At 38.9% G+C, this 21,310-nt stretch overlaps 1 protein-coding gene across 1 annotated transcript in view; it reads left to right on the top strand.

Annotated features, from left to right (window-relative positions):
• Window positions 1–21,310, top strand: part of RP2 (RP2 activator of ARL3 GTPase) — a 55,619-nt gene that overhangs the window by 21,778 nt on the left and 12,531 nt on the right. The window contains exon 3 of the mRNA XM_090264230.1: window positions 639–753. Within this exon, the coding sequence (XP_090120356.1) occupies window positions 639–753 (115 nt within the window). The remainder of the gene's footprint in view (window positions 1–638; window positions 754–21,310) is intronic.

Genomic DNA, 21,310 nt, shown 5'->3' with positions numbered 1-21,310 from the left:
GCAGGTTTCTTAACCACTCAATGCCTTAGTTTTCCTATCTGTAAAATGAGGATAATAATAGTAACTACTTCATGAGAGGATTAAGTGTATTATATACCTAAAGTGCATAAAACTGCCTAGTGCAAAGTGAGTACCGTAAATGTAATCTATCATTATTTTGATATACTCTATAAATCTGTACCATGCTTTTAAAAATTAACATTGTTACATAAGCTTTCCCCCATTTTATTGTTGTGTTTAATGAACTATGGTATTTTATCATGTCAATGTACCATAATTTACTTAACCGTTCTCCTCTCTTGGACATTTTGTGGTATTGCCAGACTAAAGTTTCCATTTGTTAATTTCAGTCAAAAAAATTTTAATTATATTTAAAATTTTGAGGGATAATTCACATTTGTTTGACCCTTAATCTTAGTAGTAGGCATTGTAGTACTAGTTCTTAACCAGAACCACCCATCTGGAAGAAAGAATCTTGTGTATGTGAAAACTTAGTACAGCAAACACTCTGAATTAGAGTTATAACTAAAACAAAAATCAGCATGCTGTGTCACCTTTTATACAGAACAATACTAGGAAATATTGTTTTAATCTCAGAAGGTCATTTTAAAATCTAAGTGAAATTTTATTTTCCACAGATGGTTCATGCAGGCTTTTTCCTGATCCAGACAAAGGAAGTGTCAATGAAAGCTGAAGATGCTCAAAGGGTTTTTCAGGGAAAAGCACCTGAATTCCTTCATCTTCTGGACAAAGGTACCTTCTGGATGATTGGTATACTTTTGTGGTTATCCTCTTGACATACTGATTTCATTTACTCTGGCCTTTAGCTTTTCTCGTACACTGCCTTTTCTTTCTCATTTGTTTTATTTTTTTTTCCTACTACTATTCAGAAATGTCAAAATTTCACATTTAAAAAACCCTATATAAACTAATTAGAAATCAGACATTAAGTTTTCTTTCCTATTCTCTTAGTACTGGAAAGTTACATTTATTATGTGGTTTATTATTTTATTTTATTGTTGTTGTATTATTATACTATAGTGAATAACAATTTCATTCTCCGTGTCCAGAATTACAAAGGACTTGATAAAGATTCTTTCTGCAGTCAGTGTGCTTTGATCATACTAGAAAAGCAAGAAATATAAATAAAATGGTATACTATCTTATGTATTTAATATGATTGATTAACTTCTCATGCATAATTAGGATTGTTTTTCCCAGCAGGCAAATGCTACCAGTAAATTTCAGATCCTGGAAATATGTCTGTAAACAGAGGAACTAGAGTTAGTGTGCCCTTCTGAAGGGGTGCTGCTTGCCTATAGGTATTGAAGGTGTGCTGATTCTAAGGGACAGAGTACTGTTTTTCTTTGAGAGTAGGGGCATTGTTTGCTTCTGACTCATTAGGCTTTTTTTGACTGATGAGCAAATATGTATAGTAATATGCAGTGCTGATTTGCATACCCTGAAAAGAGGGCACATCTGCATTTACATGTCCTTTATGAGTAAATAAGTTGTAATAAACTACAAAAGCTTGTATGAAAATGTTGGAAGATTGTTAGGATAATTTTAATAACTAATGCTGGGTCTGACTCATCCCTTAAGTGTTAGCACAATATTTCATATACCTTTGTGGCTACTGTCGTAGTATCAACAACTTGCTGCAAGCCAGCATGAATCTGTCTCAGATTATATATAAGAAATTAAGACCTGGCTCCTTTGATACAACCCTTTTGACATGGGAACATTCTGATAGAACCTTGAAAATGAACTTTAAACTCTCAGCAGCCTTCAGAAATTTAATCAAGTAATAGTGTAATGGGCTTCCTAAAGTGTGAGTATTAGGGATGAACTGAGCAAATGAGTAGGTCTACATTAATGATTTCCATGCTCATGTCCTGTTATGTTAGTAAAGTGGTTTCACTGAATTGCCCTAACCCAAATATAATGTCTGTGTTTAAGTAACACAACATTCCACATGAAAAAAGTACAATGTTCTGTTTCTGCAAAAAGTCGAACTGAAACCTGTGGGCAGATGTTTTAGGGATTTCAGCAAGTAAACATCATATAAACAGCTTTTAAAGCCAGAGGTGCCCATAGGAGGTACTCAAACACTAATGAAATCATGTCAAAAGGTCACAGGAGCCAGCTTGAAGGAGCTTCCACTGGTCAAATTTGGAACAATTTGAGCATTAAAAAGAATAATGAAGGGAATTGATTTAACAAGAGAAATACATGCATCCATAGTGATAATAAAAAAAGAGGGGAAAGAGGGAATAAAGGAAAACTCTTCTGCTTTTTACAGAATACCATGAGCTAGTAAGTGTAGAAGAAATGACATATTTTGGAAGTCACCATTTTCCAACTGCTGTTGTAGATTACTTCAGACAAAGAGTATCAGCGGATGCTAAAACTATTGGGGTAAAAGTTTATTAAAATATGATACTTATACATTTTAATTCAAAGGGGAAGTATACCATTACAGCAGAGATTTGGTGATCTCATTAACTCAGTAACCAAACTTAGCATCACTGACAGTAGGGCAGCCTGACATTGTATTTCTTCTGGTGGGATGCAGTAAGAAATATAAAACATTACCGGTGAAGTACTCTCATCAAAATATTTAACCTGAATCTTACCGAGTCAAGACTTAACTTCTAGTTTATAGACAAGAAAGGAAATCTAGGGAAATGTTAAATGACACCACAAGGAAACAATGAGACAAACCCCAAATAGAAGACATTCTACAGTACAAGGCTAGAACTCTTCAGACAATGTCCTGGAAATCAAAACCGATGAAGGACTTCTGTATTAAAAGGGGCATAACCACTAAATGCAAACAATGAACTTTGATTTGTTCTTGGATTCAGGTGGGATGAGCTATAAAGCTGCACAAGACATTTTTGGGATAACTGGGGAACTGCGAAGATGATATTATGGAATCATTGTCAGTATCCAGAAGTATGATAATGGCATCGTGGTTATGTAGGAGATGCATGCTGAAGTGTCATGATGTCTCCTGTTTTCAATTGCCTCAGCAAAACAAATGAACTGTGTGTGCACATATGTAGCATGTAATAAAGCAAATCAATATATACAACCTTGTTGTATATGCGTCTGTTTAAAGACACCTTTTAGTATATATTGCTTCATTAACATTGAACCTAGAGCCAACAGCACTATAACTCATGCCTGAATGAAGTTTACCTAACATATTTTCTCTGTAAGGAATATCACAGCCTTCCTAAGCTTAGGAACATTAATCAGCACTTCAATACTACATTTGTGGGCCATTTTAAAAGCAAAATCACCAACAAAAAGTACAAAATGTGAAAAATGTGGCACAAAATAGATTGTGAAAAGGACATTGTTTACAGGATAAATGCTGAAACAAGAAGGCAGAACATCACTTTGTTCATCTTCATTTGGGAGCATGCGTGTCAGGCAATTTAGAATTTTTGCTACTCTGTGTCCACAAATGACCGTGAAAAACTGCAAGTATTTTAGGGTCACAAGTAAATTTTACCAAGTAGGTAAATACACAAATATAGAATCCACATAATGAGGATTGACTGTATATGTATTTGATGTTAAATTTTTTCCTCTAAGCACTGCTTTAAGCATCCTGCAAATTTTGATATGATATGTTTTCATTTAATTCAGGGTTTGGCAAAATATGGCCTATTGTATGTTTTGTAAATGAAGGTTTTTTTTTTTTTTACTTTATTTTTATTGTTGACCCTATTACAGATGTCCCCATTTCCCCGCTTTTTGCCAATCTTCACCCAGCTCCCCCCACCCTCCTGTCCTCTGGCCATCACCACTCTATTGTCTGTGTCTGTGAGTTATACCTGTATGTTCTTTGGCTAATCCCTTCGCCTTCTTTCATCCAGTACCCCCTCCCCTCTTCCCTCTGACAGCTGTCAGGCTGTTCCATGTGTCCGTGCCTCTGTTTCTATTTTGTTTATAAGTTTATTTGGTTCATTAGATTCCACATGTAAGTGAGATCATGTGGTATTTCTCTCTGTCTGGCTTATTTCACTTAGCATAATAATCTCCTGGTCCATCCATGCTGCCACAAAAGGTAAGATTTCCCTCTTTTTTTAGAGGGAAATCTAAACAGCTTTTTTAAAAGTATATTTTATTGATTATGTCGTTATAGTAGTTCCAATTATTTTCCTTTGCTCCCCTTTGCCAAGTACCCCCCTTCCCCCAGGAATCCCACCCCCCTTAATTCATGTCTATGGGTCATGCATATAAGTTCTTTGGCTTCACCCTTTCCTATATTATTCTTAACATCCCCCTGTCTATTTTGTACCAACCAATTATGTTTTTCAGTCCCTGCACCATTTCCCCATTTCTCCTCCTACCCCCTCCCAGATGATAACCCTCCAAATGATCCCCATACTTATGATTCTGTTTCTATTCTGCTTTGCTTAGTTGGATTTTGTTTTTATTTTTTAGATTCAGTTGTCGATAGTTGTGAGTTTGTTGTCGTTTTAGAGTTCATCAGTTTTGACCTTCTTTTTCTTAAGTAAGTCCCTTTGACATTTCATATAATAATGGCTTGGTGATGATGAACTCCTTTAGCTTTGCCTTGTCTAGGAAGCACTTCATCTTCCATTCCAAATGATAGCTCTGCTGGATAGAGTAATCTTGGTTGTAGGTTGCTTTTCATCACATTGAATTCTGCTTGCCAGTCCCTTCCTGCCTGCAAAGTGTCCTCTGAGAAATCAGCTGATAGTCCCATAGACAACCCCCTGTAGGCAACTCTCCGCCTCTCTCTTGCTGCCCCCAGAACTCTGTCTTTATCTTTCACCTTTGGCATCTCAGTCATGATGCGTTCTTGTGTGGTCCCGTCTGGGTCCAGCTCGCCCAGGACCCTCCGTGCTTCCCAGACCTGTATGTCCATCTCCTTCACAAAATTTGGGAAGTTTTCCTCATTTTTTTTAATCCTTGCTTTCTCATTCTGCAGTGGTTGACTGTTTTTTTCTTGCTTATGTTCCAAATCATTTATTTGAATCCCGGTTTCCTTCCCTTCACCATTGGTTTGTGTGGATTTTCCTTCATTTCACTTAGCATAGCCTTCACTTCATCTCTTATGCGTTTGCCATACTCAAGCATATCTGTCAAGCCTGTGAGCATCTTTATCACCAGTGTTTTGAATTCTGTGTCTGTTAGGTTGTCTATCTCCTCATGTGTTAGGTTGGCTATCTCCTCATCACTTAGTTCTCCCACTGGAACCTTGATCCGTTTCCCCTTTTGGGCCATACTTGTCTGTCTCCTCATTCTGACAGGCTCCTGTGTTTGTTTCCCTCCATGTCCCAGGTAGAGCTGTCGCTCCTGTTACGTTGTAAGGGGCGGAGCCTTAGGGATTTGTCAGTACAGGGCGACCTGTTTCACCACCTTTTGACGCTGTATGTGGGGGAGGGTTACGAGAGGGAACAATGCCACTTGCCCAGCACTCGCCCCTTTTCCTGACACCTCTCCCACTTCCGCACTGGACTGGCGCCCCTCTAGCTGCTTCCCTAGCCGTTGTTCCCAGAGTAGGTGGGTCTGCAGATGTTCTAGGACTGTGAGGGCCCTTTTAAACAAGCGGAGTCTGCTGAGACCAGCAGTTTCAGCCTCCAACCCAACCCCCACTGGTCTGCATAGTCAGAAGCAATGAGGCTTGATTTTCTCCAGTGCTGGGACCATGAGCTGCGAGGTCCAGTGAGGAGCTGGGAATGCTTCTCAGGTGTCCCTCCTGACTTTTTAAAACGTGTGACTGTGCTTTCTGCCACCACACCGCGTCCTCTCCACTCCGGCTCCACCCCTCCTACCTGTCTGAATGAGTACTTCTTTATATCTTTCTTTGCTGGACTTTCATGCAGTTTGATTTTCTGGAACTTCTGGTTGTTTCTAGTTTTGAGGTAACTGTATTCTTTCTTAGTTCTGGAGGGAGACGTCGTGTGGCTGTCTATGCCTCCATCTTGGCCGGAAGTCCTGTACCACAGATTTTTTATCTACTCATGTACTGACAGGCACTTGGGCTGTTTCAAGACCTTGGCAATTGTAAATAATGCTACTATGAACATAGGGGTGCATATATTCTTTTGAATTGGTATTTTAGGATTCTTAGGATATATTCCCAGAAGTGGGATCACTGAGTCAAAAGGCAGATCCATTTTTCATTTTTTGAGGAAACTCCATACTGTTTTCCACAGTGGCTGCACTAGTCTGCCTCCCACCAACAGTGCACTAGGGTTCTCCTTTCTCCACATCCTCGCCAGCACTTGTTTGTTGATTTGTTGATGGTAGCCATTCTAGCAGGTGTGAGGTTTTATTTGGAGCACAGTCACACTCACTGTTATATCTTTTGTTTTGCTAATTTCCTATCTGGCCCTATACAAAAAAAGTATGTTGACCCCTGATGTAGTCCAGAGTATTTTTTAGTTTCGCTGGGGACTTTTCTCTTGATCCATGGATTATTTAGATTTATGTTGTTTATTTTCCAAACATTTGGAGCTTGTCCAATTTGTTTCTGTAACAGATTTATAGATTAATGCTGTATGGTTCGAAAACACATATTGTATAATTTCTATTTTCTTTACTTATGGTTTGTAGTCTATCTTGGTGAATATTCTATATGCATGTGAGAAGAATGTAAAATATGCTTTTGCTTGGTAGAATGTCCTGTAAATGCCCACTAGGTCAATTTACTTGATAGTGCTATTCAGGTCATCTATATCCTTACAGATTTCCTGCCTATGTGTTCTATTAATTAAAGAGAAAAGAGTGTCAAAGTCCCCTACTATAATAGTGGGTTTGTCTATTTCTCTTCTCAGATCCTATCAGGTTTTGCTTTGTGAATTTTGAAACTTTGTTGTTAGATGCATACACATTTAGGATTATTGTGTCTTGGAGAGTCCTTAATGATTATATAATGTCCCTTTTTGTCTCTGATAATCTTCCTTGTTCTGAAATCTACACTTATAGATATATAGCTACTCCAGTTTCAGTTTGATTGTTACTGTTTTGTTTGATTGTTACTCTTTCATCATATATCTTTATCCCTTTTCTTTTAACTTATGAAGTGAATTTTCTTTTTTAAAAAAATTTATTTTATTTTATTGTTTTTCTATTGCAGTTGTCCCATTTTTCCCCCATTTCTCCCCCTCACCCAGCCCACCCCCTCTCTGACAGTCATTCTCCACCCCATTGTCCATGTCCATGAGTCATTCATACTAGTTCCTTTACTATACCCTTTCCCTATTTACCCCTTCTCTCCCCCACCCCGATAACTGTTTTTCTGTTCCTTGTGCAATTTTGTTCATCTGTTTGTATTGTTCATTAGTCTCCCGAATTTGGTGATATCATATGGTATTTTTCTTTCATTGCCTGGCTTATTTTGCTAAGCATAATTTTCCTAGTTCCATCCATGTTGTCGCAAATGGTAGGAGTTCCGTCTTTCTGCTGCATAGTATTCCATTGTGTAAATGTACCAGTTTTTTAATCCACTCATCTACAAATGGGCACTTAGGCTGATTCCAGCACTTGGCTATTGTGAATAGTGCTGCTATGAACATAGGGGTGCACAGGTTCTTTTGAATTGGGGTTTCAGGATTCTTCGGGTATAGTCCTAACAGTGGAATCGCTGTTTCAAAAAGCAGTTCCATTTTTAGTTTTTTGAGGTAATTCCATACTGTTTTCCATAGTGGCCGCACCAGTCTGCATTCCCACCAGCAGTGTACTAGGGTTCCCATTTCTCCACATCCTCGCCAGCACTTGTTGTTTGTTGATTTGTTGATGATGGCCATTCTGACTGGTGTAAAGTGGTATCTCATTGTGGTTTTTATTTGCATCTCTCTGATGGCTAGTGATGTTGAGCATTCTTTCATATGTCTATGGACTCTCTGTGTATCCTCCTTGGAGAAGTGTTTGTTCAGGACCTTTGCTCATTTTTTAATTGGGCTGTTTGTCTTCTTGGTGTTGAGATGTGTAAGTTCTTTATATATTTTGGAAATCAATCCCTTGTCTGAGGTATCATTGGCAAATATATTTTCCCGTATGGTGGGTTCCCTCTTCATCTTGCTTGTGTTTTCTTTTGCTGAGCAGAAACTTTTTAGTTTGATGTAGTCCCATTTGTTTATTCTTTCTTTTATTTCCCTTGCCTTAGGAGAAGCATCGGTGAAAATATTGCTACGTGGGATATCTGAAATTTTCCTGCCTATGTTTTCCTCTAGAACTTTTATGGCATCACGGCTTACATTTAAGTCTTTGATCCATCTTGAGTTTATTTTGGTGTGTGGTGTAAGTTGGTGGTCTAGTTTCATTTTTTTGCATGTCCCTGTCCAGTTCTCCCAACACCATTTGTTGAAGAGGCTCTTCTCACTCCGTTTTATGCTCCTTCCCTCTTTGTCAAATATTAGTTGACCATATAGACCTGGGTTTATTTCTGGGCTCTCTATTCTATCCCATTGATCTATATGTCTGTTCTTATGCTAGTACCAGACTGTTTTGATCACAGTGGTTTTGTAGTATTGTTTGATGTCTGGTGTTGTGATTCCTCCTGCTGTGTTCTTCTGTCTCAAGATTGCTTTTGCTATTCGGGGTCTTTTTTGGTTCCATATGAATTTTTGGAGTATTTGTTCCAGATCTGTGAAATATGTCATTGGTATTTTAATAGGGATTGTGTTGAATCTGTAAATAGCTTTCGGTAGTATGGACATATTTTTTTTTTTTGTCACTGGGTAAGAAATTTGAAGTTTATTACCATCAGTTATCATCAAAATAGGTTTTGGAAATCATTTATCTAATTAGCCATTATGATTATTAGTCAGTTCTTTCTATAGAAACAACTCTATCTTATTACTCAAAATAGACACTCATTTATGTGCTATTTTTGCACAGTCTTGATGTCAGCTCCTGACAGATCTGACCACGGGGGAAGGGATTCCTGTTCTTTTAGTGGAACATCTATTGGTTACACTGAGTCCTATCTTGTAAAAGCTCATCATGGACCCCCTGACACTCAGTACTCATCAGTTTTAGACTCTATTCAATTTCAGAGCTGTAGAGCCTGGTTCTCAAACTTAGTTACACACTGGAATCACCTGGAAGTGACTGTTCACTCACAGAGCATCCGAATCGCTGGGGGTGCAACCCAGGTATCAGGGTTCCTAAAATTCCCCAGGTGTCTCCAAAGGACATGTATGTTTAAGCGCCTGTTACTCAGTGTAAGCAGTTGCAAGTATTTCTAGGTGAAGACACACAAAATCCTCTCTTCACAAGAATGCCAGAACACGCAACAGTGATCTTATACAGCGTCGTACATTGGAGTTACCTGGGGGGAGGAGCTTAAAAACAGGCTGATGCCTGGGCCCCATTCTCACCAGATATTTTATTAAATGACTCAGGGCATCAGTGTATTTTAGAAGCCCCCTAAGTAATGCTAATATGCAATAAGGTTTCAAACCGATGATTCACAACTACTACTCTGGGGAGGAGACCTGAGGCCCAAGTTTATTATGTTTATGTTGCTTTAATTTCCAGTAAGGCCTGATGCTTTTCACCAGACATCTTCCTGATTCTGACATTAAGGGGTGAGTAGTAAAATTTCAGTTTAAATAAGATTTTCCAGCAGCATAGGTTTGAACATATTGAACACTGATGCTAGCAATTCTTTTTTTTATTTTTTATTTTTTTTATTTTTTTGGTTTTTCAATTACAGTTGTCCCCTTTTCCCCCAATTTCTTTCCCCTACCCAACCCACCCTCTCTCCCGCAATCATATCCCTCCCTGTTGTCCATGTCCATGAGTCATTTATATGGGTTCTTTGACTAAACCCTTCCCTTACTTATCCCCCTTCTCTCCCTCTCCCCTCCCCCCTATTGACTGCTATTCTGCTCTTTGTTCTATTTAGTTCCTTTGTTTGTGCTGTTCTTCAGTTTCCTGTACTAGGTGATATCATATGGTATTTTTCTTTCTTTGCCTGGCTTATTTCACTAAGCATAATTCTCTAGTTCCATCCATATTGATGGAAATGGCAGGAGTTCCTTCTTTCTTTCTGCTGCATAGCATTCCATTGTGTAAATGTACCACAGTTTTTTGATCCACTCATCTACAGATGGGCACTTAGGTTGTTTCCAGCACTTAGCTATTGTAAACAGTGCTGCAATGAACATAGGAGTGCATAAGTTCTTTTGAATTGGTGTTTCAAGATTCTTCGGGTATAATACTAGTAGTGGAGTCGCTGGTTCAAAAGGCAGTTCCATTTTTAATCTTTTGAGGTAATTCCATACTGTTCTCCATAGTGGCTGCGCCAGTCTGCATTCCCACCAACAGTGCAGTAGGGTTCCCATTTCTCCACATCCTCGCCAGCACTTGTTGTTTGTTGATTTGTTGATGATGGCCATTCTGACTGGTGTAAAATGGTATCTCATTGTGGTTTTTATTTGCATCTCCCTCATGGCTAATGATGTTGAGCATTTTTTCATGTGTCTATGGACCTTCTGTATGTCCTCTTCAGAGAAGTGTTTGTTCAGCTCCTTTGCCCATTTTTTAATTGGGTTGTTTGTTTTCTTGATGTTGAGTCGTATCAGCTCTTTATTTTTTTTGGAAATCAATCCCCTGTCTGTGATGTCATTGGCAAATATGTTTTCCCATATGGTTGGTTTCCTTTTCATATTGCTGATGTTTTCTTTTGCTGAGCAGAAACTCTTTAGTTTGATGTAATCCCATTTGTTTATTTTTTCCTTTATTTCTCTTGCTTTAGGAGATGTATCTGTGAAGAGATTGTTACGTGAGATATCTGATATTTTCTTGCCTATGTTGTCCTCTAGGACTTTTATGGTGTCACGGCTTACATTTAAGTCTTTGATCCATCTTGAGTTTATTCTCGTGTGTGGTGTAAGTTGGTGGTCTAGTTTCATTTTTTTGCATGTCCCTGTCCAGTTCTCCCAACACCATTTATTGAAGAGGCTCTTCTCACTCCGTTTTATGTTCCTTCCTCCTTTATCAAATATTAGTTGACCATAGAGGCCTGGGTTTTTTCTAGACTCTCTATTCTGTTCCACTGATCTATATGTCTGTTCTTATGCCAGTTCCAGACTGTTTTGATTACAGTGGCTTTGTAGTATTGTTTGATATCTGGTGTTGTGATTCCTCCTGCTGTGTTCTTCTGTCTCAAGATTGCTTTTGCTATTCGGAGTCTTTTTTGGTTCCATATGAATTTATGGAGTATTTGTTCCAGGTCTGTGAAATATGTTGCTGGTATTTTAATAGGGATTGCATTGAATCTGTAAATTGCTGTGGGTAGTATGGCCATTTTGATGATGTAGATTCTTCCCATCCAAGAACATGGCATTTGCTTCCATTTATTTGTATCTTCCTTAATTTCTTTCTTCAATGTTATGTAATTTTCAGAGTACAGGTCTTTTATCTCTTTGGTTAAGATTACTCCTAGGTACTTTATTTTTCTTGTTGCTATAGTAACTGGTGTTTTCTTTTTTGTCTCTGTCTCTGCTATTTTATTGTTGGTGTACAGAAATGCCTTAGATTTCTGTATATTTATTTTGTACCCTGCGATTTTGCCAAATTCACTTATTATATAGAGCAGTCTTTTAGTGGAGTTTATAGGATTTTCTAGGTATACTATCATGTCATCTGCATATAATGAAAGTTTTACTTCCTGATTCCCAATTTGGATGCCTTTTATTTCTTTTTCTTGTCTGATTGCTATGGCTAGAACTTCCAACACTATGTTGAAAAGGAATGGAGAGAATGGACAACCTTGTCTAGTTCCTGATTTCAGGGGGAGTGCTTTCAGTTTTTGTCCATTGAGTATGATGTTGGCCTCAGGTTTCTCATATATAGCCTAATTATGTTAAGGTATGCTCCCTCTATTCCCATTTTGCTGAGTGTTTTCATCTTAAATGGGTGTTGTACTTTATCAAATGCTTTTTCTGCATCTATTGATATGATCATGTGATTTTTGTCTTTCATTTTGTTTAGGTGATGTATTATATTTATCGATTTGCGAATATTAAACCATCCTTGCATCCCTGGAATGAAGCCCACTTGATTGTGATGTATGATCTTTTTGATGTATTGCTGGATCCTGTTTGCCAATATTTTATTGAGGATTTTAGCATCTATGTTCATCAGTGATATTGGCCTGTAGTTTTCTTTCTTTGTTGTGTCTTGACCTGGTTTGGGGATTAGGATAATACTGGCTTCATAGAAAGAGTTTGGGATTTTCCCCTCTTCTTGGATTTTTTGGAACCGTTTGAGGAGGATAGGAGTTAGTTCTTCCCTGAATGTTTTGTAGAATTCACCTGTGAAGCCATCTTGTCCAGGGCTTTTGCGTGCAGGGAGATTTTGGATTACTGTTTCAATTTCCTTCTTTGTTATTGGTCTGTTGAGACTTTCCACTTCTTCTTGATTCAGTTTTGGAAGGTTGTATGTTTCTAGAAATTTGTCCATTTGTTCTAGATTGTCAAATTTCTTGTCATACAGTTTTCTGTAGTAATTTCTAACTATCATTTGTATTTCTGAGGTATCAGTCGTGATTTCTCCTCTTTCATTTCTGATTTTGTTTATTTGTGTCTTCTCTCTTTTTTTCTTCATTAGACTGGCTAGAGGCTTGTGGATTTTGTTGATTTTTCCAGCTCCTAGTTTTGTTGATCTTTTGGATTGTTTGTTTAGTCTCTATGTCATTTAGTTCTGCTCTGATCTTGATGATTTCGTTCTTTCTTCTTGCCCTAGGCTTTGTTTGTTTTAGTCGTTCTAGTTCTTGTAGGTTTATGGTTAGGTTTTTTATTTGAAATTCTTCTCTCCTTTTCAGATATGCCTGTATTGCTATGAACTTCCCTCTCAGGACTGCTTTTGCTGTGTCCCACAGGTTTTGGGCTGTTGTGTGCTCATTATCATTAGTTTCTAGAAATTTCTTGATTCCTTTTTTGATGTCATTGTTAACACATTCATTATTTAATAGCATGTTATTCAATCTCCATGAGTTTGGGTGTCTTTGATATTTTTTCTCTGAGGTTGATTTTTAGTTTCAAGGCATTGTGGTCTGAAAAGGTGTTTGATATGATTTCAATTTTCTTGAGTTTGTTGAGGCTTGTTTTGTGTCCTATCATGTGGTCTATCTTTGAAAATGTCCCATGTGCATTTGAAAAGAATGTATATTTTGCTTCTTTGGGGTGGAAAGTTCTATATATATATCAGTTAGGTCCATGTGGTTTAGTGTGTTGTTCAATGCCTGTATATCCTTGGTGTTTCTTTGCTTGGGTGATCTATCTATTGTTGATAATGGAGTGTTGAAGTCCCCTACTATGAGTGTGTTGTTGTTAATATCCTTCTTGTGGTCTTCTAGTATTTGCTTTATGTACTTGGGTGCTCCTATGTTGGGTGCATATATGTTTATCAGTGTTATATCTTCGTGATGAATCGTTCCTTTAAGTATTATGAAATGTCCTTCTTTGTCTCTTTTTATTGCCCTTGCTTTGAAATCCATTTTGTCTGATATGAGGACTGCTACCCCGGCTTTTTTTCCATGTCCATTTGCTTGGAATATTTTTTTATATCCCTTTACTTTCAGTCTGTGTAAATCTTTTGTTTTGAGGTGTGTTTCTTGTAACAGACAGCAAATATGTGGGTCTTATTTTCTTATCCATTCCGTTACCTTATGTCTTTTAATTGGAGCATTTAATCCATTTACATTTAAAGTTATTATTGACGTGTATTTATTCATTGCCCTTTGTACCTCTGTTCCTCTCCTCTCTTGTTCTTTTCTTCTTTTTTCTTAGAACACTCCCTTTAGCATCTCTTGCAATGCTGGTTTGGTGGAGATGTATTCTTTCAATCTTCCTTTGTCTGAGAAAATCCTTATTTCACCTTCTATTTTGAATGAGAGCCTTGCTGGGTAGAGTATTCTTGGTTGTAGGCCTTTGTTTTTCATTGCTTGAAATATTTTTGACCATTCCCTTCTGGCTTGTAATGTTTCTGTTGAGAAATGAGTTGATAGCCTTATCGGAGCTCCCTTGTATGTTATTTGCTGTTTTTCTCTTGCTGCTTTTAGGATTCTCTCTTTGTCTTGAAATGTTGCCATTTTAATTATGATGTGCCTTGGAGTGGATTTTTGGGGGTTCCTCTTCATTGGAACTCTCTGTACTTCCTGAACTTGTATGGCTTTTTCTCTCATCAGGTTCGGAAAATTTTCTATCACTATTTCTCCTATCAGTTTTTCAATTCCATGGCCCTTTTCTTCTCCCTCTCTAATTCCGATGATCCTGATATTATTTCTTCTCATGCTATCCTGTAATTCCCTTACATCTTGTTCATATTTTTCAATCTTTTTTCATTTTGCTGTGTTGTCTGGGAGTTTTTCTCTACATTAACTTCTAACTCACTTATATGATCCTCTGCTTCGTTTAGTCTGCTTTTGACTGATTCTACTGTGTTTTTCAGTTCAGAGATTGCATTCTTCAGTTCTTCCTGGTTCTTGTTAACAGTTTCTATGTCTTTTTTTATCCTGGTGTAGTTCTCTGCAAGTTCCCTGTAATTTTCTTGTAGGTGCTGGTAACTTCCTTGGAGGTTGTCATAGTTGATTTTAAGGATGTCGAGTATATTAAGCTTCTTTACCACCATTGTTTTGAATTCCATGTCTGACATTTGGGCTATGTCTATTTCATCTATCTCTCTTTGTGAGGATTCCTCTTTTCATTGAGGGGTTATTTTTGCGTCTTACCATGCTGGATTCTTTTTGTTTGTTTGTATTTATTTATTTATTTGTTTTTTTTGCGGGGTGGTCTGCTTTGGCTTACCTCCTTTGTGGTGTGAGATTCTTTATCGGAGATCTGGGGGTTTCAGTGGTGCAGTCTCTTTGATATCCTGAGCCTGATGTTCTTGAGTTACCCTTTATGTCATTTGTTTATGCTGTTTGGTTATGTTTCAGATGTTCTTTGGTAGGATCTTGTTTCTGGCTAGTTGGTTGAGAGTCACTCTATCCACTTTGTCTTGAGTTCTTTTGTGGATATGCTGTTAAAAACATAAACACACAGCCCAGGCAGGAGACGCACAGCCTCAAAAAGTATCCCTCACTCTCTATCCCGCTATCGTCAGCCAACTAGCCCATATTAATATAAATGTAAAGAGATTAGAGCTTTTATACTATAAGAAGAATAGATAAGAGTTGTTTTGGAGGAGGAAAAATATAATTTTTGATAGAGGGGGTGATAGATTAATAATAGTTGATACTGTGCAAGCCAGTAGGTAATATTTACATTGTATGTTAATAAAAATAGAAGAAAAGGATGGAAAAATACATAATATAGTAAGAAAGTGGGATTGTATTGTATTGGGTTTATATAGTAATTATATTATATTATTTAGAGTGATGGGGGGCTAAACTAGACACAGAAATAAACAACGATTAAAGAGAAAGGATGAGAAGCAGAGGTTATATGCAACACGTTAGAGAGAAAGTTTGTTGTTCTTTTTGGAAGGGGAGGAAACCCCCCCCCAAAAAAAAAACCCAAGAAAAGAGAAGAAAGGAAAGAAGAAAGAAAGAAAGAAAGAAAGAAAAGAAAGAAGAAAGAAGAAAGAAAAAAAGAAGAAAGAGAGAAAAAATTGAAAAAAAAAAAAGAAAGCGATGTTTTTACTCCGTTTTAGCCATGGTGTGTCGCCTTCTTTTTCTGCGTCCACAGCTGGTCTAGTGTGGCGGTTCAGAGGTTCTTGTTTCTTGCAGCACTGGTGTGCGCCCGCGGTTGCCGGCATGGTGCGCTCCCTTGCTGCCCACTGGAGGCAATTGAGGTGTCTTTGCGCGAGAGCCCCTGCACAGGCGGGGCGGCCCGAGAGTTTGCCCCGCGGTTGGCGCCTATTGTCGCCGGGCGGAGGTGTTTCCGCGATCGTGCTGAAGTGTCCCCTCGCACGTCCCTGCATGGGCGGGGCGGCCGAGAACTTGCCCCGCGATTGGCGCCTATTGTCCCCGGGCTGAGGTGTTTTCGCGCTCGCGTGCCCGTGCCCTTAGTCCTGCTGAGCCAAGCTCCAGGAGTTGGTCTCACACCTCTTAGGGCAGGGCCGCGGACACTTGTGCACAGTGGAAGTGAGCATTTGTGAGTCGCTGCCGCCCGCTGTTCCGGTGCCGCAGCCGCCCGCCTTCCCTCACCCGTCTGGGTGGGCACAAACAGAGCCTGAGCTAGTGGTCTGCTTTCCAGCCTGGGGCCTGGCGCCCACTGGAGCTGGCTAGGGGTGTCTGTGCACGGTCCTCTGCGTGTTCAGTGGGCCCTCCCTGTGCCCATAGGGGCACTGATCTTCTGTCCGTTGGGGAGTGTCCGAGGGATGCCTGGACTCACGGCCCCGCGCACCTGGGCCAGTGAGTGAGAGCACTTCCCTATGCGCACCCCCGCAACCCAAAGGTAGGGTTGGGGAATGGATGAGCGCGCCTCTGCACCTGCGCTCCTCAAGAACGGCCTACCATCCCCAAACTTTCCTCCCCTCTCCACCGTCCACTAGAGAAAAATATAAAGGAGAATCATGTTCTCACTTGCCCGGCAGCACGCTGACTCCTGTCCTTCAGCGCCAATGCCACTTGGTCGAGTCCCGTCTCTGCCAGCGGGCAGAGATCCACTCTCCTCCTGACTCCTCTCCGGGGTAGCCTGTGGTTGACAAAAAGCCTTTGTGTTCTTCCAGCTGCAGCTCGGGCAGCCGCCCCAGTCAGGAATCCCGTTTCGTCCCCTTTTCCTCTGCTATCCTCACTAAACAGGTTGTTCCCAGATGGATTTTCTCTAATCCATCAGTGCCTTGGCTCGACTCCTGCCAGTGTCCAGGTGCTCACTGAGATGTTCTGTCTGCAATTAGCCCAAACTGCAGATGGGTCTCGGGATCCTGCAACCGCAGCCTCTCCTCACTCCTCCGCCATCTTCCCCTCTCTGTATGGACATTTTAATGATGTTGATTCTTCCCATCTATGGACATGGTATATGCTTCCATTTATTTGTATCTTCCTTAATTTCTTTCTTCAGAGATATGTAGTTTTCCGAGTACAGGTCTTTTATCTCTTTGGTTTATTCCTAGGTACTTTATTTTTCTTGTTGCTATAGTAAATGGGATTTTTTTTATTTATTTATTTTTTTAGTTTCTATCTGACATTTTATTGTTGGTGTACATAAATGTCTTCGATTTCTGAATATTGACTTTATACCCTGCTATTTTGCCAAATTCACTTATTATGTCGAGTAGTTTATTATTGGAGTCTATAGGGTTTTCTATGTACACTATCATGTAATCTGCAAATAATGACAGTTTTACTTCCTCTTTTCCAATTTGGATGCCTTTTATTTCTTTTTCTTGTTGATTGCTGTGGCTAGGACCTCCAACACTATGTTGAATAGGAGTGGAGAGAGTGGACATCCTTGTCTTGTTCCTGATCTCAGGGGGAACGCTTTCAGTTTTTTCCATTGAATATGATGTTGGCTTCAGGTTTCTCGTATATAGCCTTTATTATGTGGAGGTATGCCTCCTCTATTACCATGTTGTTGAGAGTTTTTTTCATAAATCGGTGTTGTACTTTATCAAGTGCTTTTTCAGCACCTGTATATATGATCATGTGCTTTTTGTCTTTCAATTTGTTCATGTGGTGTAGTACATTTATTTATTTGCGAATATTAAACCATCCTTGCATACTTGGGATGAATCCCACTTGATTGTGGTGTATGATCTTTTTAATGTGTTGCTGGATCCTCTTTGCCAATATTTTGTTGAGGGTTTTAGCATCTATGTTGATCAGTGATATTGGCCTGTAGTTTTCTTTCTTTGTTGTGTCTTGACCTGGTTTTAGAATTAGGGTAATTCTGGCTTCATAGAAAGAGTTTGGGATTTTTCACTCTTCTTGGATTTTTTTGGAATAGTTTGAGAAGGGTAGGTGTTAGTTCTTCCCTAAATGTTTTCTAAAATTCACCAACCCCTGCCAGCCCTCAAAACATCGGAAATATAGACACAGAGGGTAATGTACTCTCTAACTACACCCATATGTCAGCAGGAAGTAGTCAGAACGACTGCAACACCCTTTTCCCCTAAACCCTCCATCCATGACCCTGGAGCTCAGCATCGTTCTTTTTATTACAAATAAAATACTGGAAATGTCAGAACAAGGAGGCAGCAAGGATGCACACCTGGAATTTTAGTATATGCTAACCAACGTGGTCCTGGCTGAGGCTCCCAAAGGATATGCCGATGGACTTAGCCCATTCTCAGAGGAAATGCTGATAGACCTAGCCCGATATGTTAACTAACCTGGTGCGGGGAAGGGAAAGCAATGAGATGTAAATGACCTACTGAATATGTTGATAAGCATACTCACCCTCACCAAAATGTGCAATTGACAAGTATAAAAAAGGCACCTGCAGAAGTGTGGGTGGGAATCCTGCAGGCCCACGAGGAGGACCGGGAGTCCCCATTCCCCATTCCTTGTTCCCCATTTCCCTTGCTCCTCAGGGCCCTTTAGTCAGTCTGGGAGTTGCCTCTCCCCTCCACCCCCTTCCCCTTTTTCCCTCAATAAATCTGTTGCCTGCTCCAAAATAAAAAAAAATAATAAAAAAATAAAGGGCCCTGGTCCAGGGCTTTTGTGTGCTGAAAGTTTTTTGATTACTATTTCAATTTCACTTTTTGTTATCGGCCTTTTCAGGCTTTCTACTTCTCCTTGATTCAGTTTTGGAAGATTATATGTTTCTAGACATTTGTCTATTTCATCTAGGTTGTCATGTTTCTTACTGTACAGTTGTTTGTAGTAATTTCTTGCAATCCTTTGTATTTCTTTGATATTGGTTGTGATTTCTCCTCTTTCATTTCTGATTTTGTTTATTTGTGTCTTTTCTCTTTTTTTCTTGATGAGCCTGGCTAAAGGCTTGTCGATTTTGTTGCCTCCATGTCATTTAATTCTGTTCTGATCGTGATGATTTCGTTCCTTCTACTTGCCCTGGGCTTTGTTTGTTGTTGTTCTAGTTCTTGTAGCTGTGGGGTTAGATTTTTTATTTGAGATTCTTCTATCCTTTTTAGGTAGGCCTGTATTGCTATGAACTTTCCTCTCAGGACTGCTTTTGCTGTGTCCCATAGGTTTTGGGTTTTTGTGCGTTGATTATCATTAGTTTCCAGAAACTTCTTGATTTCTCCCTTGATGTCATTGTTAACCCATTCATTATTTAATATCATGTTATTCATTCTCCATGAGTTTGAATGTCTTTGAGATTTTTCCTTGAGATTGATTTCTGGTTTCAAGGCATTGTGATCTGAAAAGATGCTAGATATAATTTCAGTTTTCTTGAATTTGTTGAGGCTTGTTTTGTGTTCTACCAATGGTCTCTCTTTGAAAATGTCCCATGTGCATTTGAAAAGAGAGTATGTTTTGTTTCATTGGGGTGAAAAGTTTTATATATATCAATTAAGTCCATTTGATCTAGTGTGTTGTTCAATGCCTCAATATCCTTGGTGTTTCTTTGCTTTGAAGATCTGTCTACTGTTGATAATGGAGTGTTGAAGTCCCCTACTATGAGTGTGTTGTTGTCGATATCCTTCTTGTAGTCTTCTAGTATTTTCCTTATATATTTAGGTGCTCCTATTTTGGGTGCATATGTTTACCAGGGTTATATCTTCTTTTTTTTTTTTTTAGGGTTATATCTTCTTGATGGATTGTTCCCTTAAGTATTATGAAATGCCTTTCTTTGTCTCTTTTTATGGCCTTTTCTGTGAAATCTGTTTTGTCTGATATAAGTATTGCTACTCCAGCTTTTTTTTTCATGACCATTTGGCTGGAATACTTTTTTCCATCCCTTCACTTTCAGTTTGTATAAATCTTTTGTTTTGAGGCGTGTCTCTTGTAGACAGCATATATGTGGGTCATGTTTTCGTATCCATTCCACTACCCTATGTCTTTTAATTGGAGCATTTAATCCATTTACATTTAAGGTTATTATTGGCATGAATTTATTCATTTCCCTTTGTACCTTTGTTCCTCTCCCTCTCTCTTTTTCTTCTTTTTCTTAAAGCATTCCCTTTAGCACCTCTTGCAGTGCTGGTTTGATGGAGATGTATTCTTTTAGCCTTCTTTTGTCTGGGGAACTCCATATTTCACCTTCCATTTTGAAAGAGAGCCTTGCTGTGTAGAGTAGTCTTGGTTATAGGCCTTTGTTTTTCATTGCTTGAAATATTTTTTGCCATTCCGTTCTGGCTTGTACTGTTTCTGTTGAGAAATAATTTGATAGCCTTATCGGAGCTCCCTTGTATGTTATTTGCTGATTTTCTCTTGCTTCCTTTAGAATTCTCTCTCTGTCTTTGAATGTTGCCATTTTATTTATGATGTGCCTTGGAGTGGGTCTCTTTGGGTTGATCTTCATTAGGACCTTTTGTGCTTCCTGGACTTGCATGACTTTTTCTCTCATCAAGATAGCAAAATTTTTTGTCATTACTTTTTCAGTCAGGTTTTCTATCCCTTGCTGCTCTTCTTTTCCTTCTTGTATCCCTGTGATTCTAATGTGATTTGGTCTCGTGTTGTCCTGCTGATCTTTTAAACCCTCATCATTCTTTTTAAGTCTTTTTTCATTTTGTTGTATTGTCTGGGAATTTTTTTCTACATTGTCCTCTAACACACTGATCCGATCCTCTGCTTCGTTTAGCCTGTTTTTGATTGATTCTACTGTGTTCTTCAGTTCAAAAAATTGTATTCTTCATTTTTTCCTGGTTCTTATTGATAGTTTCAATATCCTTTTCCTATGCTGGTGTAGTTTTCCATAAGTTCCTTGTAGTTTCCCTAGAGTTCTTTGCAGTTTCCCTGGAGTTCTTTGTAGTTCCTCTGGAGTTTGTTGTAGTTTTCTCTGAGTTTGTCTAGTTCATTGAGCTTCCTTATAACCATTGTTTTCAATTCCATGTCTAATAGTTGGTTTACATCTGTTCCATCTATATCTCTGTCTGGGGATTCCTCTTTTCCTTTCATTGGGAGGTTGTTTCTGTGTCTCCCTATATTGTATGCTTCTTGTTTTTGTTTTTTAGATTTGTCTGCTTTGATTTCCTGCTTTCATGGTATGAGATTCATTATAGGAGACCTCGGGGATTGAGTGATGCAGTCTATTTGATCTCCTGAGCTTGATGCTCATGGGATGCCCTTTATGTCGTTTGTTTAAGCTGTCTGATTATATTTCATTTACTCTTTGGTGGAACCGTGCCCTTGGCTAGTTGATTGAGAGTCACTCTGCCTACCTTGTCTTGAGTTCTTTTGTGGAGATGCTGTTGAAACATAAACACACAACCCAGGCAATAAACCCACACCCTCCAAAAT

This window comes from Furipterus horrens, unplaced genomic scaffold (assembly GCF_987537825.1).
Source record: "Furipterus horrens unplaced genomic scaffold, mFurHor1.1.pri manual_scaffold_17, whole genome shotgun sequence".
Lineage (NCBI taxonomy): Eukaryota > Metazoa > Chordata > Mammalia > Chiroptera > Furipteridae > Furipterus > Furipterus horrens.
Note: the sequence above shows the minus strand (reverse complement) of the source record. Positions and strands in the feature narration are given on the sequence as shown.